The 27,267-nt window shown below is 36.9% G+C and overlaps 3 protein-coding genes across 9 annotated transcripts in view; 1 reads left to right on the forward strand and 2 right to left on the reverse strand.

Moving 5' to 3' along the window:
* The window catches only part of LOC123317220 (runt-related transcription factor 2-like), a 51,886-nt gene extending 31,346 nt beyond the window's left edge, over positions 1-20,540 (reverse strand). Inside the window, exons 1-3 of one of the 3 annotated variants that reach the window (XM_044903635.1) lie at positions 20,081-20,540; positions 15,962-16,445; positions 8,957-9,070 (exon numbers count right to left, since the gene is read on the reverse strand). In XM_044903635.1, coding sequence (XP_044759570.1) covers positions 8,957-9,070; positions 15,962-16,358 — 511 coding nt within the window. In that variant the 5' untranslated portion in view covers positions 16,359-16,445; positions 20,081-20,540. The remainder of the gene's footprint in view (positions 1-8,956; positions 9,071-15,961; positions 16,446-20,080) is intronic. The other 2 variants (XM_044903633.1, XM_044903632.1) reach the window with 2 other exon arrangements.
* Positions 20,541-23,282: 2,742 nt separating this feature from the next.
* On the forward strand, positions 23,283-25,420 carry LOC123316591 (PAT complex subunit CCDC47). Its single transcript, XM_044902742.1, has 5 exons — positions 23,283-23,944; positions 23,999-24,129; positions 24,184-24,570; positions 24,781-24,913; positions 25,020-25,420. Exons 1-5 carry the CDS (start codon positions 23,422-23,424, stop codon positions 25,256-25,258), a joined length of 1,413 nt encoding a protein of 470 aa, XP_044758677.1. The 5' UTR covers positions 23,283-23,421; the 3' UTR covers positions 25,259-25,420.
* A 1,070-nt stretch (positions 25,421-26,490) lies between these two features.
* LOC123316592 (ras guanine nucleotide exchange factor Q-like) overlaps positions 26,491-27,267 on the reverse strand; it is a 141,792-nt gene continuing 141,015 nt past the window's right edge. For all 5 annotated transcript variants that reach the window (XM_044902745.1, XM_044902743.1, XM_044902747.1 and 2 more), the window contains one exon: positions 26,491-27,235. In XM_044902745.1, coding sequence (XP_044758680.1) covers positions 26,999-27,235 — 237 coding nt within the window. In that variant the 3' untranslated portion in view covers positions 26,491-26,998. The remainder of the gene's footprint in view (positions 27,236-27,267) is intronic.

Genomic DNA, 27,267 nt, shown 5'->3' on the forward strand with positions numbered 1-27,267 from the left:
TTTATTGACCCCTTACGACATTTACAATCTATAGGACAAGTCAAATGAAAAATAAAAAAATTAATTTTCTGCAACTTATTCTACGATGAGATTCTTCGAAAATCCTGTAGTAAACTTTTCGCATTAATTTACTCAAACATACAATTCTCAAATGCCACCACTTTTTTGGATCTTTCAATAGAAGGAAATTCTTTGTCATCCTCTTCATTCATAATCTTTCTGATTTTGGAAATATTCAGCTGAAATATAAGTCGTTAAGATTCAGATGAAACATCATATAAATTCTCTTCCATTCATACATTGAATATGTTCCCTACCGCCTGGCGTATTGTGGATTTTAGAAAATCAGGGTATAACTATTTGAATGAGCGGACCTGAATTCTAAATAGCACTTTCTGAAACCCTGTCTCTTTTTTCAATCACTTTCGGCATTTCCGTTATAAAAATTGATATTAGTTATGGCAACGGCGTTATGACATCAACGACATTTCATGAGTGCCAACCTTACTCCGTTCTAGTTACAAAAAACTTTAGAAAATTATTTCACGGCCAACCGACTGCTAAAATAAATGAATGGAAGTGAATGGAGTATAGTTCTCCACTTATTCGATTAATCTTTTTCGAACACAAGATATCACCGACGTCTTTCCATTTTCTCATTATGACCATTACGTACCATAAAAATACCAAAAATTCAAAGGTCCAACTCTTGAAACTAAGTTGGACGCTATCTGATAAATATTTGAACGTTTTGTGAAATAAATGTATTTCTTATATTTTCTCGTATAATGCACCGTTTTCGAGAGATTTGATGTTCAAAAATTAAAAAGTATCTGTGTACTTGCAACTCTTTTTAAAAGACCCAGCGATATGAAGTCTCACAGATTTAGCTTGTTATTCTGAAGGTTATTTTGTTTTTTCAGGGGTGGCACAGCTAATTATGAAAACTTAAAAAGGCTATATCTTTTTATCAGGGCTGAATCGGAAAAAATGGTATGGGAAAAAGTGTTTCACTTGACCTCAAGAATCTACTGTTAAAATGTTTGTTTGAGTCAAAGACTCACGCTTCACATATACATATTTGATTCCGTCCTTTTGAGTTCTATTCGAATGTCGAATGAAATATAGTGTGTTCCATTAAAAAAAAGTAACTTTGTATCCCCAATTTGTTTAATAATGAATTGGTCATATGGTATTATTGAAGACTGACATATAAGTCAGCCCCTATAGTTTCGCATATAAGTTATAGGGTCTCTTTCTGGCGGACACCCTGTACGTGAACGGCACAGAAGAAGGATTTTGCCGGCCAGGAATCGTCAGCATCCTAACATCGGATGCCATTCAGTGCGGACAGAAGGCTGTGCACGCAAGCGAAATTGCATTACGAGCGTTACATAATCATCGGTAGGTCAGCAACAGCATGCACCGATCATTTCCGGAGCACGCCATTTCCGGGCCGCCATTAATACTAAATTATTTGCAGAATTTTGCGTCGGGTGATGGGCCGACATCTGTTAATGATTTGTCCTAATTAACCCGCGCCAAATCGTCCCTCTGCGTGTCCCCCGTCGGCATTATGTTCAGTCGATGGCCATTCATCCCGCTTCGGACCTCGGAACGAGGTGATTTTCGTTATATTGGGTGGATTGCCCGTTAGGGGTTAACCTGTTCAAATTGTTTTTTCGAAAATCGCTTTTTTGACATTCCAGACAAAATTTTTCGAAGAAAAAGTCAAGATTTCCCAAATGTTAGGAAATATTCATTACCCTACATAAATGATTGAAAACACGTTGTCTATAAGGAATTAATTCATATTTCGAAAATCTCGTACATTGCAGAATAAATATTGAAATCAGTCGTTAGAAGTATGCCATCACAACATATTCTGAGAAAGAACTCTTGTTTTTACCCTTGCGATACTCCATAAAACGTGTATATGTATATTCGTACTTTTCTCTTGATTTTCTTAACAATAATTCTAATGAAGCAGTATTCACGGACTCAACCAGCTCTGCAGGAGTCCCAAAAATGAAAGATTCATCATCACGTATCGTTTTACACTGTTTTGTTTACGAAAACACCAGAATTTATAAGCGTCAAGTTTGACAATTCAAGATTAATACGTTTCCATAGTAACGCAACCAATTTCATTACGAATTTCGAATCAACTGCATTTTATCAATAAAATAATCTGCGATTTTCTCAAAATTAATAAATATCTGTCGAATTTTAAACGATTTGAAGAAAAATAGTATGTTTACCGCGTAGGAAAAGCCACATTCCTGGACTCTGTGATGCTAAGTCTCAGCTTGCGCCTGTAAATTTTAAACCGAGCCGACTCGAAAAAAAGTGTTTCTTTTGAGCTCAAGAATCTACTCAATATTTTTACGAGTCAAAGACTCACCCTGTATGCAGTTTTATGGGGTTCTGATAGCAGATAGTCCGTTTCGGATTTATTTTTCGGTTTCTCGATGTAAACTTACAACTCTAGGTACAAAAATCCACACCAGGTACCGCACTATAAAGTAAATCAAAGAAATATACCTATTCTAGCATCTTCTGAAAGAGAGAAATCTACCAGAGAAATGTCGGGGACAAACATACCTACATATTTACCATATACCTATATACCGGACAGTCAGGCTGCCCCCAAACCTTTTGGGAGCATGGAACACAGATCCAAGCAGATCTGAGAATGCCAAGAAAACCTCTTAATATTCGCAAATATCAATGGATCAACTCTTGCATGGATGCCAGGACACTGAGCCACATACTGCGTTGATTATTTCCATAATTATTTGTTGAATATGTTAATAGATATAATTCTCATCAACATTTGGATGTTTGCTCGACGAAATCAAAGAAATGAATTCCAAATAGCACTCTCATTTTTATAATACCTAATAATAATTCTTATTTGTTTACTCTCGATGAACTCATTGTGACTCAACACCTGTATTGTGACCAAACGAAAAAGCTACGATCTGCTTCATGAACAGACCCCAAACAACCCCTTTTTAAATCGATTTTTTTCATCGAAATGTCTTCACTGACCGTCACGATCTACAAGAAAAAAATATATCGAACATCCAAACGTTTCAAGATGAGAGAGAAACCGAACAAAAGGCATCGAACTAAAACGAATGCCATATCATTAATCGATTCACGGTAATCTGTGAGATAGTTTGTAAATTGGTCTACGCTCCGACGTGAGGTGAGAGAGAGAAGATACAAGAGGAACCCTGAAGACGAATTGATAGCCACGTCTCATGTCAATCACAGAAGAATTCTCAGAGGGAGCAAGAGAATGGTAAATTGGTTATGACTACCCTTAAGGGTATAAAAGTTTTTCTATCCAGTGATATATCTATGGTATTTGAAGCTGAATCTTATCGTTTTTGTTTAATTATGATGGTTGCAATCCTCATCGCCATCATTTATATGTGTCTTTTTAATAATATTGAAGGAAACATCAAAATATCTAAGACCCGTTTGCACCAAACGCACTTAGTGTTAAGTGTCCCTTAAAATGAACCCTTAACTCAAATTACGTGGCACCAACTGTTAAGTGACATCCAAATGGCTAAAGCTAGCCTTAAATTTAAGCGCTTCTGTAAAGACCACTTAGATATTTAAGGGCGGTAATCTAACCTAAAATAATTTGTTGAACTCATAAACTGGCTGCAAAACTGCTGTGGTTTTTCTAATAACGTCAAGTACCTTTTATTTGACAATCCATTTCATTATCAGTAATAATGCTAATTCAGCGACAAAAAGTTGTCACTCTTTGATAATAATATAATAGTTTACTTAACACTGACTGACAGGACAATAAAGTTAGGTTAATGAAATGACCACGATCATCTTCAACCGGCCAACCAATGAAAAGGCTTTATTGGACTAGAATGAAGTTGCACCAAAATAAAAAACTGAAATATCACTAGATATCAAAACTTAAGGGCCCCTTACTTAAGATTCTGTTAAGCCGCAGTCGCGCAACAGGAAATAAAATTAAGCGTCCATTAACTTTAAGCTACGCTTAGTTAAGTACTTATTTTAAGGGGGATTGGTGCAAACGGTCCTAAAACATTTAAATGAAGAGAATGTATTACTGGTTATTATTGAAAGCCCACATAGGTACTATCGATCTAAAAATCATAAAAACCTTTTCCTCTTTCACAGGAAAATTCTTTAGGAGAGGCTGGAAACGCAGTAAACAAATCACGAAATGATCATTTCTATTATCCCGAGATGATCCGCAGCTTATTTACCAAACAGTAAGCTGATACAGAGCGTTAAAGCTATTATTACACAGCGGTTTCAACTATAATTTTCCGCTTCGTACCTTTTTGCTACTGGAAATGGCGATTGGTTGGTAATGTGTGCCCCCCGATTGGATATGCACCTTTTTTTCCATTTGTGTGTCGTGTTTCTATCATCCCGGGATATCAGCGATAATCTACGGCTTCCATAGACAGAGATTGAACCAGTTTGGTTGCATCTCTTCATCCGATATATCATTATCAGGGAGATTCGAGAAATCATCTCTTTCAGCAAGCAATTTACAGAGTATAACATTCGGTTAACTCTTCAGTTATTTATACGGATCAATATAACTATGTGATATAACCATTAGGAGTCTGAAACATCCACGATTTTTTATACTGGGGCCCATAACCTGTTTCCGAATGAGTCCAAATAGGTTAAAAAAAAAGAGGGTGAGTTTCAGTAAATATAATTCTCAACGATTGATCACTGATGATCAATGAAGAGTTTTGAGAAACAGAGAAGAAAATTAAATGAAGAGAACATTGAAAGTTTCGGTAAAGCTAGTACTTGGTTGACTCTTTGAGGTACATTTTCGATGAGAGGAGTTCCAATAAACTCCGATATCTAAGAGGGCTTCAAGGAGTATGAGACTTCCCTTATCCTATAATTTTGTCGTTCAAGATATGCCTTGAGCAGGCTTGCAATGGCAAGGCATTCTGTGACCATTCAAGGTGAATGAATGTTTCAATACGGCGTCATGGGCATTCTGGAAGCTAAAGGACAGAGTATTTCAAAATCACGGCCTCAATCTGAAGACCAAGCCAGCTGTTTACCAAGCAGTGATCCTCCCAACGCTTCTTTACGGAAGCGAAAGCTGGACACCCTACAGGTGCACATCATGCACATCATGCACATCAGATGGTTTCACAAAGTTTCGAAATCAGAAGTCTTGCAGCGCCCGAGTTGTACAACAATTGAGACTCAAGTAACGAGAGCCAGCCACATTCTGAGGATGCAAGACTTCCCAAAATAGCTCTGTATGGCGAATTCACAGAGGGAGCTTGGAAACAAGGAGGCCAGTATAAGCGGTTTAAGGGTATACTGCATCAATCCCTAAAATCAGTTGATGCCAATCATAACTGGGAACAACTTGCGTTAGATAGTTCACAGTGGAGGTCTTTAGTACACAGTTATAGTGGAGACTCGAGAAGAATACAGCGGCTGCCAGATCTGGTTGGTGACTATCCATGCCCGGAGTGTGGAAGGATCTGTAGATTGCGGCTGGGTCTCTTCAGTCGCAGAAGGGCACACAGTTGCAAGTAGCCCTAGGAAATTAAGGTTTGATAGCACCGATTTTTTTTCTTTCAATCTTTTTGTAGGTTTATTCTCGGTAACGGTAACGGGATGCAGCAATGATTGTTTTAATCATAACATCACTAGGTAGGTTCGCTGATGAGATGTACTTTTTTAGAGAGGACCAGGCTATCTGACATTCAATACTCTCAATACTTGTACCTACCTTGCTACCCTATCTATCACTAGATGTAGAGAAGTGAGATCTGTGATGACCTCAAGTGCTCTAGTTGGGCAGGTTCTCATAGCTCCAGTGATGCACGCTCAGGAAAGCCTTTGTACCTTGTGCTCGTATCCCCTCAAAAACCCTCAAAACCCTCAAAATCATGACGTATTTTAGGTTAACAGCCCCAAGTGTTACCGGACAGATTTCTGCACGCCATCAAGGCTCTTATGCACCACCAAAAGTATTTCTAATATGCTTCTTCCATGCACAGAAGCTTGGTTTCTAAGGTTATTCTGAGGTATTGGACTTCAAACATCCTTTCTACGATATCTTCACTCAAAGAGATGGATTTCATAGCTGGAAGGTTTCTTTTTCGAGTAAAGGAAATCACTGTGCACTGCTCAAGACTTCTGACGCCCTTCTATAGTAAATCACAGAAGAAGCCCTTCAATACCCTCACTATTAAGACAATGTCATCGGCATAGCCTACACTACCTACACATTCGAAGCCAAACTTCATTAGCTTGTGCTGGTTGTTCATCCACTACCAAGCTCCATAGAAAAAGAGATATTACTGATGCTACAATTAATTTTTCAGAGGATTTCAGAGGACCAAAGCTTGATAAAGTAAAAAAGGAACATGATTTCAACAAACAGATTTTCCAGGTAACTTAACAAAGGCCACGATTAAGGATAGTTTAACATTTTTTGAGATAAAAGTAAGACTGCAACACATATCAATCAGATAACAAGCTGGAGCACTTAAATCAGGTAAAAAATATCTGGTTCTCATAGGAGAATTCAATAGGCAATCGGGAACTTCACAGAAACAGTGTCCATCAAGAATAAGCACCAATTGGATACATCCATCCTAACAATACGAATTGCAGACATGGCGTGCTGGAAATTATACCAATTTCAGACCATTATTTCACTTCTGGGGGACCAGAAAGAACCGTGTAGGATGTTGATACCTCGAAAATGGGGAGTTAGGGTCGAATTCAGGAACTCTTTTGTGTAATGTTTGTGTGAATTTGGAATGTTTGAATACATACTCGGCGGACAGGATCGACTGGTAGTTCTTGAAATTATATTGACCACATGTCGCACAATTATGATAACATATGTTACGGTTTTGGGAGCATAATTAAATAATTTGTTTGGAGTTATCCTGCTTCTGTATGTATAATTGGTGGGGATTTTTTTGGTACATTATTTCCAACAGGAGAAATTCATGAAATTTCCTGAAATTTCCGCAGTTTGGATTTGTTGGTTTGGAATGCTCAAAACTTGATAGAGATTGTGTGTTTTCTCGCAAGATAATTTAGGCTCCAAGAAGTGTTGTTGAAACTAGAGATTGTCGCCACTTTTTGTGGAATTACTAGGAATATTTCCAGAGTAGCACTGGGAGTCTTGTCTTGCTTTTTTATAAATGAAGTGAAACATGGAAATAATTGATTTAACCATGCAATTTGTAGCACTGTTATACTATTATTGATATAATTCGAAATATATCGATTAGTCAAACGCAGTCAATATTGAAAGTATCGATTTTCATCCAACAAACCATTTAAAAAATCACTAATCTCCGATACGGTGTGAGAAATGTCCCACGATTATACGATTCGTGTCGACTGGAAAGAATGAAAGAAATGAATTTCTTTACGATATTCATGGCAATTATTACAACTGCGGTAAAGAGTCCTAAACCGAGTAGGACATTCGGTTATTTGGCAGACCGCAAACCATATTTTAAGCGCGGATAATAATTCGATCATGTAAAATACGCATTTCATTTCAATTTCTCCAAGTTAACTGTTACTATTCATAAATTGTCGCATTTCATGTTTTATGAAAGGCAATAAATGGCAGTGGATGAATGTGGAGCGAACTTATTGTTACTTCGAGTTCAAATCTATGGAATGTCATAGTACCTTCACCGCCGATGTATTCATAAAATAGAATATACAAGGTGTTCATGAAAGATGCCCAAAATGGAAGCAAAAGAAACTGCAAGGAACTACGAGCGAAAGAATTATTATTAACTCTCATGATTCTTGATTTCCTCTTGGAAATAACAAACCGAAACTAACAAAATCGCAGTTATATACGCTATTTGCCTATATAAAATATCGTAGCACACCTCTACCTCTCGGTAATTGAATATTCAGAAGCAGTATTATTCCTAACGTAACCAGCGTAATAACAAATGGAATTTCCATCAGATTGCCTAGTCTCAATTCGCAAAACATTGAATTAAAAATATGATGTGAAAAATGTTGAAGTGTGGGAATTGTTTCATTTTTCACGACATGAATAATCTATTTTCAATCAAATTTTCGAAGGAAATGAATATTTCGAATATAATAATACTCTGTATTAAGTGACTGTTTTTGTTTAATTATATCTTATATTCTGCAAATCACCAGAGTTAATTGATGCAATACATTTCAACTTTAAACTTGAGCTCAATTAGTTTTGCATAATGAAAGATTCCATATGATGTGAAATGTGGTAAAAATTAAAACTGCATTTTTGATGTTGGAACTTCGAACTAAATATGGAAGATGAAAATTTGCTTCCATTTCAGCTTTAGTTTTCCAGTTTGTTGGTAGTCAAATGCTATAAATTTGGATGAACTTCAACAATGTAGAATTTGCAGAGGGGTGAAAATCATGTTTTTTTTGACAGCACATTTTATAAATTGTTTTAACTGTTCTTGTAATTTGACTTGAAATAAGTTTCCTCTATGGTACTTTCTTCAATTTCCTGAACGAGTTGTTTTCAGCAGAAAATATTACTCTTTTTGAAAATGCTGATAGAAAATGAATTCACCTAAATTAATTTTCACTAGGAAATTTCAGCTACAGTTTGAAACAATGCCATTACCACCAAGATAATAATGAACATTATTACTAAAAATAGTAAGTTCGGCTTCAAATCATTATTTCCAACAAACATTAAACATCGTGATACAAATCAGGATTCAGTAAACGTCCTCATGGCAAATAACAAGAACTGTACGAATAACTAAAAGCATGAACAGTCCGTTATATCCCTGCATCAATCTATGAAATATTCCGAGAAGTTACTCAATGAAGAACAGATGTATATTTAAAATTCAACTCGTTGAGATTTAAATGGTGGGTTATCCCAAGATCAACTCACCAGTCTTAGATCTGGGTTCTCGTGGACCGTCTACGGTGACTTTGATTGCTTTATTGTATGTTGCCACCTGTGGGGGATTTGTTGATACTGTGATTGTAATGGAGAAGGACTTTCCTGAAAGAAAAAGAAAAAGATTGTAAATATTCAGATAGAAAAATAACAAAAAAATTAGGATAAGACGTGGAATTCTGAAATTCGGGGAACTATTTAGTTTACACCAATTCTACGACATCTTTTGGGTATCCAATTCCAAAACAAATTATGGAAAAAATATCATTTTCGGAAATGTAGTTTCAAAATCAGTAAAAATTCTGTATGTGGGTGTAACACTATGTTGTATACAAGTCGCAATTTTGAAGCTATTGAGTTCAATTCGGGCAAGGTTATTCGAATACAAAATGTTGAGAAGCCTGTCGATTTTGGTTTGGATCTGTAGAATAGTTTTTGAGTTATTCGATTCGAATTTTGCAAAAACTTGTTGTGGGCAAACTAAGGTTCGGAATTTTGTGTCTATCGATGTGAAATTTTGCCGGATTAATTTGGTCAGAATCGAACCAGCGGTTTTCGAGTTTTTCGAAATTTACCGAAATTTACTACTAGAGATTTTTGCAACCTTGTATCTTTCTCATAAAGGGAGATAGTTCTTAGTTGTTCGTTATTTCCAGGAAATTTCATGAAGGGCTGTGCTTCTGACGCTTGTAAATCCCAGAGCGAAGAGTCAGAAAGTTTGGAGCCAAAGTCGAAGCCAGTGTATTGAATTTACAGAGCTTCTGATGCAATTCGAAGGTAGATCTACTTCTATTCTTGTTTTTTTACTCAAATTATACGATTTTATACTCATCTATCTTTGTAGTAAATGCCCATTGATATATAATTACTCATTCGTAAAGTTTTGTATTTGTAGTTCTTTACTGGCAAATTATGCTATAATATTTACAGCCATGCTGAGCATTTCTAACGTTCGAAAACTGCGAAACAGTCACAACTTTGTCAGTATTTAACACCATAATCCCCTCTCCGACTCATCTCTCGTGCATAAATCAAATCGGGCAACATTAAAAATATACAGAACAGTTTTAAAAGGCACTAAAAGTCCACTAACTCAGCCATTTTACGGCCATCCAACAAATGCACTGAATAATTTGTCATTTGCGAAAATAATTTCAGACCGCATGTCAACAGTGAGATTTTATACTTATTGTAAAATTGATTGATGCTCTCTATACCGACCTGCGTCTTCGGCAATAACTCTGAGAGAGGCTTTCTGGTCGAGAAAGGAAATATCATAACAAATATGGATACAATGTTGTATATGTCGTTTTGGTTGTCCTTTTATGACCAGAATGGGGCTATCAACTATCAAAAAAGATGGATGAAAGGAACTAATTTGTTTATGGTGTCCCATTGTTTCATATCATGCTTATTTGTGTCTTATAAATGAAAAATACAGGGTGTAAATAAAGAGTTGCGAGCCTATATGGGATGGGTATTGAATTGGGACTTGGATTTCAGAGAACATTGTGCATTGGTCCATTATCTAGTAACTATTGCAGTGAACTTACGGGGATGTATTCATATCTAGTTAGCCTGGACCAGTTCTATGCATAAAAAAAAATATTGCGTTACCATAGCAACCAACAATAACTCATTAGAAGTGTCAGTGTGAAGTTTGAGGTCAAAAAAGTAAACCAGAGATACGCAATAAATTAAGATAAAGAAGATGTCCAATGAAATTGGAAAAATCGAAAAATTGGATTATCGAGCCATCATCAAGTAATTGTATTTAAAAGAGTTAAAAGGTAAGCAGATTTACGAAGATATGCTTAATACCCTTGATGATCAATGTCCTTCGTATGCGACCGTGAAAAATTGGACTGCAAGCTCCAAAAGAGGTAAATTTTCCATTGAAGATGATGACCGATCATGAAGGCCAGTTTCTGTGTCAGTCCCCGAAAATATCGATGCAGTTCATGACATGATTTTATCAGACCGTCGAATTGAGCTGAAATGGATATCTGAAGCAATGAATATTTCACACGAACGCGTTCATTATATAGTTCACGTAAATTTGGACATGAGAAAAATTGCTGCAAAATGAATCCCCAAATGTTTGAATGTTGACCAAAAGCGTGCAAGGGTAGAAGCATCGCGTTCGATCTGTGCTCGATTTGAAACCGATGTAGACTTCTTGAACCGAATTGTTACTATGGATAAGACTTGAGTACATTTCTACGATACAGAAAAAATCAACAATCGATGGAATGGCGACACTCTGGTTCTTCAAGAGCTAAGAAGTTTCGTGTCCAAAAATCTGCTGGAAAAGTTCTTGCTTCAGTTTTTTGGGATTGCCATGGTGTAATCATGATTGAATTTTTGGATAAGGGTAGAACAATAACCGGAGATTACTATTCGATATTACTGACGACTCTACGAGGAAAAATCAAAGAAGAAAAGACGCGGAAAGCTATCCAAAGGTGTTTTGTTTTTGCAGGACAACGCCCCTGCACACAAATCATCTCTTGTTGCCATGCAAATCGTGATTCAGGGTTTGAATTACCCTTATTCACCAGATTTGGCTCCATCCGACTATCATCTCTTTCCTCAACTGAAAAAAAGTTTAAAACGTCGTAAATTTTCTTCCAACGAGCAGGTAATAAAAGCTGTGGAGGTCTGGTTTGCACAGCAAGAAGAAACATTTTTTTGCAGTTGTTGCAGATTCGCTGTAATAAATGTATCCAACTAAGAGGAGAATATATTGATTAATAAAATATTTTGACATTGAAATTTTGTTTGGTTCTATAGGTAGGCTAAGAATTTTTCAAAATATCCTCGTATTGAATTATATCGTCAAATCATTATTGAAACTGAATAGAACAAATTCAATTCATTCCATTCTTTCATATTCTAGCAAATTGTGAATGCGGAAGGCTTTCTCTAAAAAACTGACTAATTTCTTCTGGAATATTGCCCCTTAAAAGCGCTTAATCCTGATGAAAATTAGCTGCAACACTATCAATCAAAGCTTGATTGCATGCTTGGGTAGAAATGGAAAAAAAATCAATATTTATCGCCTTTCCATTTATTTCTTCAAGACTGTTTGTGTCATGGTTTTAATCTGTTGGTAAGAACGATTTTTGTAATTTCTTATCATGCTGAATTATCACTATTTTGTCGGTACGTTATCGAAACGAAATATATTGTAGAAACCTGGATGTGGTTACTTAACTATATGGATTCTAAATTGTGAACTTTCGTAGAAAATCGTTGGCAAAGCCTTGCTTCCGCGTTCTCGCTTGTTCAACGATAGATCTAACTGACAAAAACGTTTCTTCAATGACAAGTTTCTTACGGAAACGCCAGCGATAACTTGGGAAGTGTTGAAAATTTCGTTAAAATTGGAAAAATGCGGTTAGGAATAGCCGTTCGAGGAAGTAGGTAGATAAGATTGAGAGAGTTGGGAAATATCTTCGAATTTATTAACGTCATACGGTCGACATTTTTAACGCTTTGACTTTGACTGAATTTTTGCATTAGGAGCTCTATCATTTGATCAATTATGGTCGTAAATGTTCACTGTGGTCATAAAAATACTATCAAATGATATACAGATGGTTTGCAAACCAAGACAGGAACTGCTCAGGAGTATCCAAGCGTCTTTAAGGCAGAAATATTTATGACATATCTAGTGATACATTCTGACAATCAGGCTATGATCAAAGCAATGAGCAACCCCCTTCAAAATCTAGAATCTAAAACCTGTGTGAAAATACTTGCTGAACTCCTGCTAGTGCAAAAAGTCTTTAGTTAACTGTGAATCCCGCTGAGCTTTGACCATAGGAGGATATTGAAAAATTCTTAGCCTACTATAGAACCAAACAAAATTCCAATGTCAAAATATTTTATAACTCAACATATTCTCCTCTTAATTGGATACATTTATTACAGCGAACCTGCAACGTCTCTAAAGCTTTAAAAAAAAAAATAGGCTTGTTCGTAGAATGGTTCACAACGGTTGTGAACTGTACAGAGAAAGCGCAAATGGATTTTCGCTAACCTAAAATGGAATTGCGCTTGCTCTGTACAGTTCACAACCGTTGTGAACCACTCTACGAACAAGCCTATTGTTTCTTCTTGCTCTGAAAACCAGACCTCAGCTGCTTTTATTACCTCCTCGTTGTAAGAAATTTTACGACCTTTTAAACTCTTTTTCAGTTGAGGAAAGAGATGATAGTCGGATGGAGTCAAATCTGGTGAATAAGGGGGGTGTTCTAGTAATTCAAACCCTAAATCACGAATTTTTTACATGTTAACATGAGATTTGTCTGCAGGGGCGTTGTCTTGCAAAAACAAAACACCTTTGGATAGCTTTCCGCGTCTTTTCTCTTTGATTTTTCTTTGAACTTTTCCAGCAGATTTTTGGACACAAAACTTAGGTCTTGGAGAACCAGATTGTCGCCATTCCATCGATTGTTGCTTTATTTCTGGATCGTAGAAATGTACCCAAGTCTTATCCATATTAACAATTCGGTTCAAGAAGTCTACATCGTTTTCAAATCGAGCTCAGATCGAAAGCGATGCTTCTACCCTTGCACGCTTTTGGTCAACACTCAAACATTTGGGGATCCATTTTGCAGCAATTTTTCTCATGTCCAAACTGACGTGAACTATGAACTATGAACGCATTCGTATAAAATATTCAGTGCTTCAGCTATCCGTTTTAGCTCAATTCGACGGTCTGATAAAATCATGTCATGAACTGCATCGATATTTTCGGGGACTGACACAGAAACTGGCCTTCATTATCGGTCATCATCTTCAATGGAAAATTTACCTCTTTTGAAGCTTGCAGTCCAACTTTTCACTGTCGCATACGAAGGACATTGATCACCAAGGGTAACTAGTCTAACTAGATATCAATACATCCTCATAGATATAACTGTAATTCAGTGAATATACTCATAAGTAGGTATATCAAATAAGTATCATATTCAACAATTTTGAAATAGATAATCCTGCAATAATAGTATCAACTTTGTTCAACAATTCAGTTTTGAAATACGACATTTTTCAAGCTTTGTTCCTCTTCCTGTCTTCCTCAACATATTTTCAGTCACAAAATGAAAAACACTAGAATACTGAAAACTTTCCAAGTGGTAGAGGTAATTTAACATTAGGAAACTTCATTCAATCCCTCTAAGGATGTTGTAGACTAGAAAACAAAAATTATCATCGTCCGTAACATTTATTTGAGAAGAAAGTTCACTCCATATTGTCACAAGTCTTAATTAGTGATGTCAATGACAACCTAACAGGTCAACATCGACAACGGGTCGAAACAACTTCATGTTTCACGTCCGTTTAGAAATCTAATAGGTCAGTTCATTGAATTATGTCCAGAGGAACCCAATTCATCAACATTAGCGCCAGGTATTATGAAAATTAAAAACCACAGTGGGTAACCGACGAATCAACAAGTCCAAGCCGATTATATAATTTCACAGTTTGGTCAGCTCGGTAGAACTGTCAACAAAACTAAACTTCTAAACCGCATTCTCGAAAAACGTAAGTAATTATCTGATCAATCTTCTACCAGTGAATACATAAGGCCAGCTTGAACGACAATTAAGGAAACGAAAAGAGATTTTTTACGTGTGAGGAAAAACAAGAGTATTATGGAAGCCGGAATTGGATCGAAAATCACAATAATTTGTACAATAAAAATTACAGAGAGTATTACAAATATTTGTGGATTGTTATAGCCACTTTTAGCCAGTACCATCCTCCATATATTCGATGTGCCATAAAAATTTTATGAATTACAGCGATACAGCTATTACTCCGAGATCAAGAATTACAGCGATACAGCTGTAACACCGATATCAAGAATTACAGCGATTTTTCACCCACCTGTATTACCTCCTCTAAGAGCAATACAATTTCAACTTGATGACTACAGAAGAATGAACTATTACAGAGTCTTTAATATTTTTTGTAATACATAAAGTCATGTTCATTAGATAGTAGGTAAAACGAATATTTTCCTACTTCTAGGACAAGTCTCTCAGTCTCATCTAACTATCGCTGTAATCCAGGGATCCTGCATTGCTTATAGAGCACATAACGGAATTACTCGCTGTAATTTGTCCTCTAATATTGTCGTTATCCATGTAATTGATGGGGACCTGCATAGATCATAAAGGGCAAAAGGAAAACTATAATTTTTTCTCTTATTGTGAGTGTCGCTGTAATTCATGGCTACCTGAATTACTTACAGAGAGCATGGAGGAAATATTCTCGGTAATATTCCATGTCACAGAGTGGCTGAAGCTGTAATTTTTCACTGTTCATTGGAATTTTTTCAGAAAATCGCTGTAATTTGTCATCTAATATTGTCATTATCCATGTAATTGATGAAGACCTGCATAGCTCATAAAAGGCAAAAGGAAAACTATAATTTTTTCTCTTATTGTGAGTGTCGCTGTAATTCATGGCTACCTGAATTACTTCCAGAGAGCATGGAGGAAATATTCTCGGTAATATTCCATGTCACAGAGTGGCTGAAGCTGTAATTTTTCACTGTTCATTGGAATTTTTTCAGAAAATCGCTGTAATTTGTCATCTAATATTGTCATTATCCATGTAATTGATGAAGACCTGCATAGCTCATAAAAGGCAAAAGGAAAACTATAATTTTTTCTTTTATTGTGAGTGTCGCTGAAATTCATTTCTACCTGAATTACTTCCAGAGAGCATGGAGGAAATATTCTCGGTAATATTCCATGTCACAGAGTGGCTGAAGCTGTAATTTTTCACTGTTCATTGGAATTTTTTTAGAAAACCGCTGAAATTTCTTATAGCACGATGCCTTTTCGATGTAATTTTCCTCTATAACATTAGTGAATCGCGCCATTTCTCAGATACAACTCATGGAACGTCAAGATTTGCCGTTTAACGATAACATAAAGCCCTTCTTTACAATAATCTACCCTTAAAACCCTTACTCACCTCTGCCACTTCTCCCAACGAACCTCAAGTCGTTAAACTTCGCCACCTGGTTCTTCATGATAGCTGTGGCGTTCCTCAGTTCCGCAGAGCAGTTTTCATCGTTTCCCGCCCTGACTGTCACCAGGGTACCATCCCCCACGTCTACTAAGGACACCACCTTGAAGGCCACAGGCAGCGTCTTGTTGGATCTCCAATGGCTCGGTAGCACCGAGCACATAAAGTATGGACTGCCCGTTTTCACTAGTTCTCCTGGGTACTCGGCCTGGATCTCGCTGACCATGGGCTGGGTCCACCACAGCTCCTGATTGGAGTAGCCGGACGTTGGATCGCACATGGTGCTCTTCGGCCACGCTTCTTCTGAAACGTTGCAGGTGGAGAGAGATGCCGGAAGATGCATATGTGTGGGAAAATGGTCTGAGATGGTTTTCTTGTGGGGGAGATGCTTGGGAAGCCGCTGACTGTTTTGGAGGATGTTGCGTTTAGTCTGTGAAGAGAAGAGAAGTATTAGGCACTAGCTTGGTGATGGAGTTTTCGAATTTTCTAATAGCATATCTTAGGAACCAAACACAAAAGTCAAAAACTTATGCTGGCAGAGAGATTTTTACATCAGACCGATTTTTACCCAATGTATACAAACAAGTAGACCAATCTATGAAGGAAATAACACTTTAGCTAGACTGACAATGACAGTTTTTGGGTGTGCCAGATGTTTCCTGCACAGTGAAAGAGAAGGATTAAAGAAAAGACTATATCCACACCTCGATCTACATGTAACCATGTTCTCAAATGCCCAATATCTGTTTTAACTTTTATCGCATAGCTGCCTTTGGAAAACCACCAAACCAGCAACATTGCCAGTCAATATGGCGGTATGGAAAAGGCGTACCTAACAGTTGTTAGTTCAGGTGTGTTTAGAGTTCACGAACTCGTCAAATTGCGTATTTCTTTTTGTTGTGATAGTGTCTGTAGAGTTTTGGATTTGTTTAGGATGACCCAGGCCCGGATCTACGATTTTTTCTGACCGGGGCAAAAATTCATGATGGCGCCCCCCCCCCACCCTTTCTAAGGTTCGTAGGAAAAATCTAATTGCATATTCGTCATCGCTTTCAACCCGAGATATTTTTTTCACTAGTTCGAGGTCGTATAGATTATGCAATTAGATTTTTCCTAAGATGAGTACTTTGGGAAAAAAATCACTCTTATTTTTTTCCCATTGTTTCATCAAAAGATATTTTTTCTCATTATTCCTTTAAAAGTTATTCTTTTCCCAAAAAACTCCCAAAAATTGCATATTCGTAATCTACGACCTCGAATTAGTAAAAAAATGACTCGAGTTGCAATCGTTCGAAAAATAAAAAAGTTTGTATTTACAAGAATGTCGTTTACAACCCGCCCTCGTCTATCGTTTTTACGCGCTTCATGAACGGAATTATTCCGAACAAAAATTTATTTTTTTAGCTACATATGTCGACCCGGATCATTTTACATATTAATTCAAGGTCGTAGATCACGAATATGCAATTAGATTTTTGGAGGATCAGTATTTTGAGGAATAAATCACTTTTAGTGCAAAATTTCGGAAATATTGGTCAACTTTAAAGAGCTGTAGCAGCTAGAAAGAAGGCACTAGTCGTATGCTGTTTTTTTTGTGATGAATTGGTTCTTTGCGAATATAAAAAACCACACTTCATTCATCTATCACGAACAGTTCAGATTTCATAAATTTTTCCGCGAAGGTCCAAAATTTCCGATTTTCTATCGACCATAACTTGAAAAATGATTTTTTTTTAAATATCTGTTTGCATATTCGTGTTCTACGCCCTCGAATTAGTGTACAGAATGAATTCGGTTTTGATCGAAGACCAAAAATATTCTTCAAAAAATCGCCCACTCCGTATATATTTTATTTTGTGAAAACATTTTAAAACACTCAATTTCGTGAAACTTTTGTATAAAACATTTTTTTGTACCTCTCTTAGTAACAAAGTTAAAGGGGGGCTCAAATTATGGTGAAAAACTCGGTACCTACATCTATGGAAAATTTGAAAAAATTTCAATCTTACTGATTTCCACCAAAATTGGTGTTTTTACTAAGGCATAGATTACGAATATACAGATAGAATTATGCTGAAAGGATTAGTTTTTAAGTTATGGTCTATAGAAAATCGGAAATTTTGGCCCTTAGTTCCAGATGAGAAGGCGATGAGTCGACAGGCAAAGAAATTACTGCTGGACGCAGTGTGAACATATCAGATCTTTCAACCTATTTCACCCAAGTGTGGCGGTCATTCGTAGATGACTGAATAATATGCAGTTAATTGATCCCTCATTGATTTTAAAGATTTTATGCATAGTGATGGTTTATCATGTTTCCATTCTACACTTTCCATTTTAGCACTAGGAAATTAATTTTTTCCGAGAAAATCAAAAGTAAAAATTTTTTAACCTCTGGTTGATTTTGGCGCCCCCTTGAGGTGGCGCCCGGGGCAAGCGCCCCGCTTGCCCCCCCCTAGATCCGGGCCTGGGATGACCTTTTCTGCAAAGAACCCATTCAAATCATTGGCTGAAAATAAAGTAACAATTTATCCACCAAGGAGGTCAGCAACATGGTGTTTTTTAGGGCAGCTTTTATGTCTGTTGTATTTCGATTCGCCAATTCAATATGGACAAATTGCTACATAGGAGTGTGGGGGCCAATTGAAGAAAATTGCATTTGTGGTCAGAAAAGACGGTGTGAAATAGATTAATCAGACTCTATAGTGCACACTCTTTCATTCGCTTATTCCGATGATCTCAGATCTGAGATCTCTCTGTTGGGGATAGTTTGAAGAACCTCATATATTATTTCTGAAAATTTCTAGAAATTTCACAATTCACTATGAGAAACATAAGCATACGCAGGAGTGGGAAAACTGTATTTTGCCAAATTTCTCTTAATCTTTTTGTATAGTGGCAACCCCAGTATCTACCGTTAAAACTACGGTCTTCTTGTACAAGCGGTCACTCTTCTGGGCTGAAATGTGGTCAAACTGAGGCCTTATGGCCAAACTGAAGCCTTTTGGCCAAACTGAAGCCTTTTGGCCGAGTTGAGGCCTTGTGGCCACACTGAAGCCTTGTGGCCAAAATGAGGCTTTTAGCCACTGAGGTCTTTTGGCCAAACTGAAGCCTTGAAGCCTTGTGGCCAAACTGTGGCCTTTTGGCCAAACTGTGGCCTTTTGGCCAAACTGTGGCCTTTTGGCCAAACCGAAGCCTTGCGGCCACACTGAAGCCTTGTGGCCAGACTGAAACCTTGTGGCCAAACTGAGACCATGCAGCCAAAACTAGGCCTTGTGCCCTCTAGGACTTTACTAGTCCCATATGCAATAAGAAAATGAATCAAAATGTATCGCTACTACAATAGGTTCGGTAACATCTGAAGGTGGATGAAGATGTAAAGAAAAGTTTTCCTTTTTCAACTCAAAGAATACTCTCGAATTTTGTGAGCATGTTGAGAGAACTTTAAGCGAATGACATATACCAACATTCAAATTTATTTTCAGGAAAGTAAACCCATTTAATCATATCATTTCTCAGGCCTTTTGGCCAAACTGAAGCCTTGGGGCCAAACTGAGGCCTTTTGGCCAAACTGAAGCCTTGTGGCCAAACAGAGGCCTTTTGGCCAAACCGAAGCCTTGCGGCCAAACTGAGGCCTTGTGACCTCTATGGCCTTACTAGGTTCGGCGGCATCTGATAAAGGTGGATGAAGGTGTAAAGAAAAGTTTTCCTTTTTCAACTTAAAGAAACACTCGAATTTTTGAGCATATTGAGAGCGAATGACATATATCAACATTCAAATTTATTTTCAGGAAAACAAACCCATTTAATCATCATTCTACAACGGTTCATTTCTAGAAAACCTTGAAAACCAATTCCGAACAACCGATCTCTGCAAATTTCTCATAAAACGCCTTGGGTATTTTCGTTCCCAGAACGGATGGATCAGTCCTCGCATACGTAAGAATAATAAACATCGAAGGACCAACGCGCCCAGCAAAAAAACCCAAACACCACGTGACTTATGCGAAACACGCGTCAGAATCCCTAAACGATCGAAGATGATTAAACTGATGGAATTCAAACCTTTCCGGACAGCGGGGAATCCAGCCAATTCGACTTTCACATGTTGTCTCATAGATGAATCATGAATCACACTAACCAGAAACGCCGTCGGAAAAAACGTCTCCTGATAGCGCGCGATCCCAGACACGTATCGTAGTTTGCCACCACGAACAAACCCGCGACCCGCCGCGCGAACCACAGAAGATAGCAGGCCCGCCAACCACTATTCCTCGTGTCAAATGTCAAACCGCGAAGCCGCGCTGTTTGAACTTGAAAACCAACGAACAATACGACGTTTCCAATGCGACTAGATTTGTGTGTGGATTGTTATGTCGCTCATTCACGGTGCGGTGAAAATGTGGTATCCTACCCAATCGCGTGGGACAGAGATGGAAACCGGGGGTTCCCAACGTGGGTGACGGAGACGGAGGTACGGAGCGTCACAGAGTAGGCTGGTTTCATGGCTGGCTTGATTCATAATACACCAATGCATAAGGTAAGATATTGTTTTTGTCCTGCGTGAGCTTGGATTTTAGACTTAATAGAAATTCGACTTTGTGCACTTCTTGAGATCATCGTGGGGCAAACAGGAAGGGGGCGGTGCTTGGGGCGGTTCGTTTGAACCGCAAATTGATACCAACCCGTGTTGAAATTGTTCTATTTACGCCACTTGTTACTTTTACGGTTGGTAGCCTGTTCCACGTGATAAAGTGTCTAGATTTTTCAAAGGCGCTGTGTTTGTCGCTTTCATTATGTTGAAGAGTTTTCTATGATCACAACTCGGCTTTGAATTTTGAGTTTTGGGACACCCTGTAGATGTTCATTAATTATTTGACTTCAACGTGAGAGCATATTGAGTCCGGATTTACTGTGGGAAAATCCCACTTTTCAAACTGCATCACTGGGTATAGTTGGTGGTCGCAAAAAACATTTTATTGAATTGAAGTGTATTCAGTTGTTTTTTGGATTGGATAGTATATCAACTTTGAATCCGGACACCCTGTATACGGGTAAAACTTCTATTTAGCTTCTTTCGATTAGTAATATTCAAAGCTTGAATTTCTCAGAATCACAGCAATAAAAATCTTAGATTGCTTCGTGAGTAGGGAAAGTTTAATATCTGCAAACGGTTTAAAATTACAAAACGACTCGTTTGATATTCTTAACTTTTTATTAATACACATCAGTATATAATACTGAAGGATATTCGAATGGTTGAATAGACTCAAAACCGTTCATTTTTTACATATATCGAAGGAAATTTGAGATCATAGAAATGATTGTTGAAAATAAGGTAAAATGAAGTATCTGATGAGACATTTTCACGACGAGAAAAAAATGATTCACGCTTTTTCCAAAATGTAAATGAGTCATTTTCTGAAAAAAATTGTAGAAAATACTCAATTTTCTTTCCGTTTATCGAATGAAAATCATAAAACCATCTCTCGAACAAAACATACAATACCTCATTTCCATTCGTGAATGCCCCGTCGAATGTTACGCCCATGTATATGCCTAACTTCACTTCACTTTTCTTCAGTTGCAGTTGCCAATCATGAATTAATTATTTTCTATGTCAATGATGGTGGCTAAAGAAGACGTGACAATGTCACAAATTCGTACTCTTTTTTCGAACATTATATCTTTCTTAAAGAAGAGTTTGGCTGCTATAAATGGATTGGAAGTTGCTCGGTGTCGGAGGAGATATCAATTTCGTACATCGGTTTCACCACATACCCCTTCTGTGATCCTGTTATAACTTCAATAAGTAGAAGGTATATCAGTGAGAACTTCTATGATACGAGAAATGAAACTTGGCCATTTTCCAGAATTCATTGAAGAATTAAGCGGATTAATTTCGGAAAAAGCATGTCGTTTTCAATGAAATTTTATCATAATCACGAAACTTTACCACATTTTGATATTGGAGCGGCCATCTTGAATCAATGAACTCGCCGGAAAATTACATTATACCCCACCCTATAAGTTAATGTAGAATCTACCCATTAACACATTCGCATTCAATAGCTTGTGGATTTTGTAGAAAACATTTATAATCTTCGGATTCGTCTGTTTTCAGAAGTCATCGAATCCTAAACAGAGAAACTTATTGTCCGCCATCTTGGCAACCATCTTGTTTAGATATCGAAATGTCCTGATCAAAATATAAGGGTGAAGGAGCTAATTAACTGATCAATTCTTTCAGAAAAAAATCGATGAAATAAGGATCAAGTAGATATTTATATTATTACCCAATGAATAACATTTTATGCTACACCTTCACGAATTGTGAATTGTATTCATTCATGTTTTTTATTCAACTAAACTAACCGTATATGAACATTTTCGCTGTACGCTGCATTTGGGAAGATTTTAATGCTGCGAAAGGCTACAAACTACACTCCTTCACTCGCTTAGAGCAAGAAACAGAACAGCAAAAAAAATGGGTTCTTATCATGACGAGCTGGGAATATCCTACATTTATTTCAGCGTGCTCAAATTCTTCAATTTTGATTTATTATGAAAATGGATTAATGAATTCACGACATAAGAAGAAAAACCAGCTTTGACTGATGAACTCAGGGATATGAGTACCAAAAACTGAATACCTACATAATTTATTCAAATTCAGGTTCAGGTTCATTAACAAAATTGAGAAATACCTACACTTAAATCGATTATTTTTGAAGAAAACTGATAAAATTCACATCCTCCATTCTTCTTTGTTCTTTCTTATAGCAAACTCAGAAATTGGAAAAATTCGAACACAGGGACTGACAAAAACTGTACCTCCAAGACTTTCCTCAAATTGGTACCCTAAAACTATACCAAATTGGGATAATTATCTATAATACAGCGTTTCAGTGATGTCTTTCTCCTAATAGGCAAAATTTCCACATTTGAAAATATCTTTCTTTCAATGCAACTATGCCATACACAAAATGGCGAATGCGCCTAACGAAAATTCATCTTGAAATTGCTAATGGTAGAATTGAGATCATTTTCTCAATTCTGATGGATTTTTACTCCAACTGAGACTCATATTCATACCAGTATGAAGTTCTAAAAACTCAGTATTGTATTGTATGTATGGGAGCAGCTAGTTTAATCAACGAAAATACCTTTGAGTCATCTATGACATGAACTGCGCAACTATTACAGATACAATTACAGTTTTCCTCTTTATGTTCTGTCAAACGATGACAAATATACATTTAACCTAAAAACCCAATAATTAGGACAATCAAATTTACTAAACGTGCCCATATACATGTTAACCATGCATACATGAATCGATATCTTTCCAATTATCGTATATCTTCAGATAGTGCAGTCGTTTTTCCATTCAAGTTCGATTAGAAATGTTATGGTCCAAGATGAAACTTAAAGTATCTATTTTATTACTTTTCTGTTTGGTCAATGTAGCTATAACATCTAATTTTGATGATGTGTCTGATAACGATTTCGCCGAATTCGAGAATTTCGAAGCAGAGGATGAGGCCGTTGTTGAAAATGAGGATCCTGTGGTGGAAATTTCTACTGAGAAAATAAAAGCTGCAACTTTCCTTGAGGAAGACGAGCAAGAAGCTGTCGTTGATAATGATGAGTCTGAATTCGAACATTTCAACGATGTCGAGGAGTTTGAAGGTTTCGAGGAAGTTAAAGAGGAAAAGGTAGCTTCGTCAGAACCAAAAATTACCATTACCAATGTGCCAATACACTTACGAGCTAACTGGGACAGCTATTGGTTGGAAATCTTGATGATTGCTGGTTTGGTGGTGTATTTCATCAATTTTGCAATGGGAAAAAGCAAAAACAATAAAATTGCTAATGTATGGCTTCAGACTCATAGGACCATTTTGGAAGATAATTTTTCATTAGTTGGTGTGTTCATGATTTGTTTTTTTTCAAGTTTATATGTTATATAATCATTTGTAGGGGACGATCCTTCATCCCTTGAAAGAGGGGAACAAGCCGGAATGATTAAAGAGAGCGAGAATGTTTTCACTTTATGGTGTAGTGGTAGGACATGCTGTGAAGGAATGCTAGTTGAACTTAAACTGATCAAGGTAATACTTTCATGCATGTATAATTTGGGATATCTCATCTTCTTGAAATTTCAGAGACAAGATTTGGTGGCAATCATGGCCGGTATTGTGAGGCCTGTGATCGATCAGATCCATATAAAAGTAACGATGAACAAAGAAGATATGGACAGTTTCGTATTCTGTGTGGCTTCTAAAAAAACTGCACTCCATCTCTCCAAAGACATGGCGGACATCAGTACTTTCTGTCCAGATCGTAGATTAGGAGAAAAGTTCAACATCCCACCTAATTTTAATGTCATGAGTGAAATCGCCGAAGCTACTTCTTCCATATTAGATTCTAAGATAACAGCCGTATTGAACAAATATGGAGATATGGTGGATTATATCCACTTTTCCGACCAATTTACTGGTCCCAAACAGACTGAAGAGAATGCTTCTCTGAAGCTGCCAGAGACTGAAAAGGTTAGGATTATAAATTACATCGAGTAACGAATCATAACTAAGCCTATGATAAATCATTGTTGCGATTTGAAAGCCAGGCTCCTATGCCAAGTAGACTATGAAACTTAAATGTCAAAATTGACAGTTGACGTTTTGTTTTGACATTTCAATAACAAAAAAACAATTGTCAAAATTCCATAACCTACTTGACGGTTTGTGTTAATATTTCAGGTATTATTATTCGGGTTCAACTTGAAGCTGAAGGGTAAATCATTAGAGAGTGCCATGAAAGAACTGGAGCCTCTGATGGTGATGGTATTTTATTGCATAGAAAAAATCAAGAGATACAGACTTTCCAAAGAAGGTGAGACCTTTGTAGCTTGTATGTTTCTGGTAATGACGATGACCTGTATTTTTACTGTTTATCCTTTTCGTGAAGTAATTGAATGAACCAATGAATTTGTTTCAAGGAAAAACGAAGGCCGACAAAAACCGTCAACGGGTAGAAGAACTCTTCCTGAAGTCGACCCATCAGGCCCGTGCTGAAGCTGCGGCAGCTAAGAGAGAGGAGAAACGGAGGCAAGAAAAAGAGAGGATCATGGCTGAAGAGGACCCAGAGCGTCAGAGACGTTGGGAAGAGAAAGAAAACAAGAGGCAGGCGAAAAAGAGAGCGCCAAAAATGAAGCAATTGAAAGTTAAAGCAATGTAAAATTCATTAATGATTTTTTTGATGTGACTGCGCTTACTTATCGAATAGGGTTGAGATTTGATTTAATTTGTTTTTGGTGAAGAGAATTATTGAATGTAGAGGTTCGAAATATGTTGGAAGTGTCATGTAGAGGGAGATGTATTAAAGCAATCAGTATATTGACTTTTATTTCTTATTTACTCTTTGAACCACAGATCATTGTGTCAAAGTTGTCAAATTGATCATGGAGCATGGACATTTGTGACAGGTTGATGTAGGAATTCAATGGTGGTTTCAACTTGAACGCATAGATGGCGCTAGTTAGAAGAGTCTTGATCGAGATCTTCTTAGCTAATTTAGTGAATTTCTTTCTCTTCAAAAAGAAGAGGGTCAATATACTCGAAACAACGACTTACATATCAAAATTAATTGGAAAATTTCTGGATTCACTCAATTTGGACTAGATTTTCAGAAGAAGACTAACATTGGCATTTATATGGAACACGTACGAAGCTATATTGAAGATGAATCACGCATCAATATAATGAGGCAATGAATACAATAATGAGTGTTCAATTATCATATTGAACAATTTGAAGAGCGCGCCCAAAATCTTATATTCGAATAGAAAACCCGTTCCTAACGCAAAGGAGGGTAACTTAGTGTTAGTGGAGAAAAAAAGATCTAGGGACGATTGTTTGGAATAATTAATTGTCATAAGTTCAAGTGTCAAAAAAGCTGAATCTATTTTGAACCTTCTATAATTGGTGTTGTGATCTTATAAAAATAAAATTATGTATTCATCTTGATTACTGGATACAATAAGAATTAATTCGCCGATATGAATATAAACAAGTGCTACGATCTGAATTGAACTAGCCAATTTGTCATCTTCAGTACAACTGAATAGAGAATGTTTCACCGAAAAAAAGCAGATTCTGATCATGGTTTCGGTCTCATTTGACCTCGTCAGACCAACACAACTTCTTCTCCGATGAAAAATCGTTTGGAATTGATGGACAAGAGACCATTTTATAAGAATAAAATTCAGCATCTGCTTTTCTTCGGTGGAACATTCTCCACTTATAGTTGTCCTGAGGATGGCAAATTGGCTAGTTGAACCAATGTCAAATTCAGCCTAATCGTGTCAACGACCAATAGCCTTTACTGTTGGATGGTGGTAATCGAATATTGATTTTTATAACCAGTGTGATTCATATTCATACAGGTACACAAAACTAAAACACGGTCAATGTACTTCTTATATCAATATTTTATTTACAAATTGAGTCATATTCAAAGGTACAGGACTTAAAGTGAAATAAATATTCAAAATGTACAAGAATCTTCGATTTTCTCCATCGATCAATGGAGTTATTTAATTAAAGTCTGTTTAACAATTACATGATATGATAATGATTCATTTTTGTATCGAGTGTCAACTCATATTAATTTATTTACACATCTCTTATACACTAGGTATATAAATATTGCAAAATAGTCTCCGTTGAGCTTTTCGATTTATTGTCTTATACAGGAAACAGGAACAATTTTATTCGCATCAATTATATCATCACATAAGAACAATTTTTTTATGCCTTCTATAGAAGGCGCAATACAATTCTTTCACTAATTTGATAACATTCGTACATAGAATTTCGTGGATTATCTATTTGAGCGTCGAAGAGGAACTTATCACAATTAGAGAAAGTGGAGTGAAGATATTTACAAAAGGCTGAGTTTCGTCTCTGAGCGAGTTCCTCAGGAAGTCGACCCTCCAGAATCCGAAAAATTTCCTTTGATCGTCGCCGGCTCTGGGGATGACGAGGATTTGTGACATTGTACGCAATGCAGGCACGAGTGACAGGAACCAGCTTTTTGGGCCACTATGGATCGCAGCTTCAACGCTGGACCGATTTTCATCTTCATTTTGGTGATCAGGTGATCTTCAGTGAGATGAGGAAGGGCAGCACCGTCTATACATTGCTCCTTGAAAAGCTGCAATGAAAAATTGAACATTAGCACTAAAA

The sequence above is a fragment of the Coccinella septempunctata genome, chromosome 7 (assembly GCF_907165205.1).
Source record: "Coccinella septempunctata chromosome 7, icCocSept1.1, whole genome shotgun sequence".
Taxonomy (NCBI): domain Eukaryota; kingdom Metazoa; phylum Arthropoda; class Insecta; order Coleoptera; family Coccinellidae; genus Coccinella; species Coccinella septempunctata.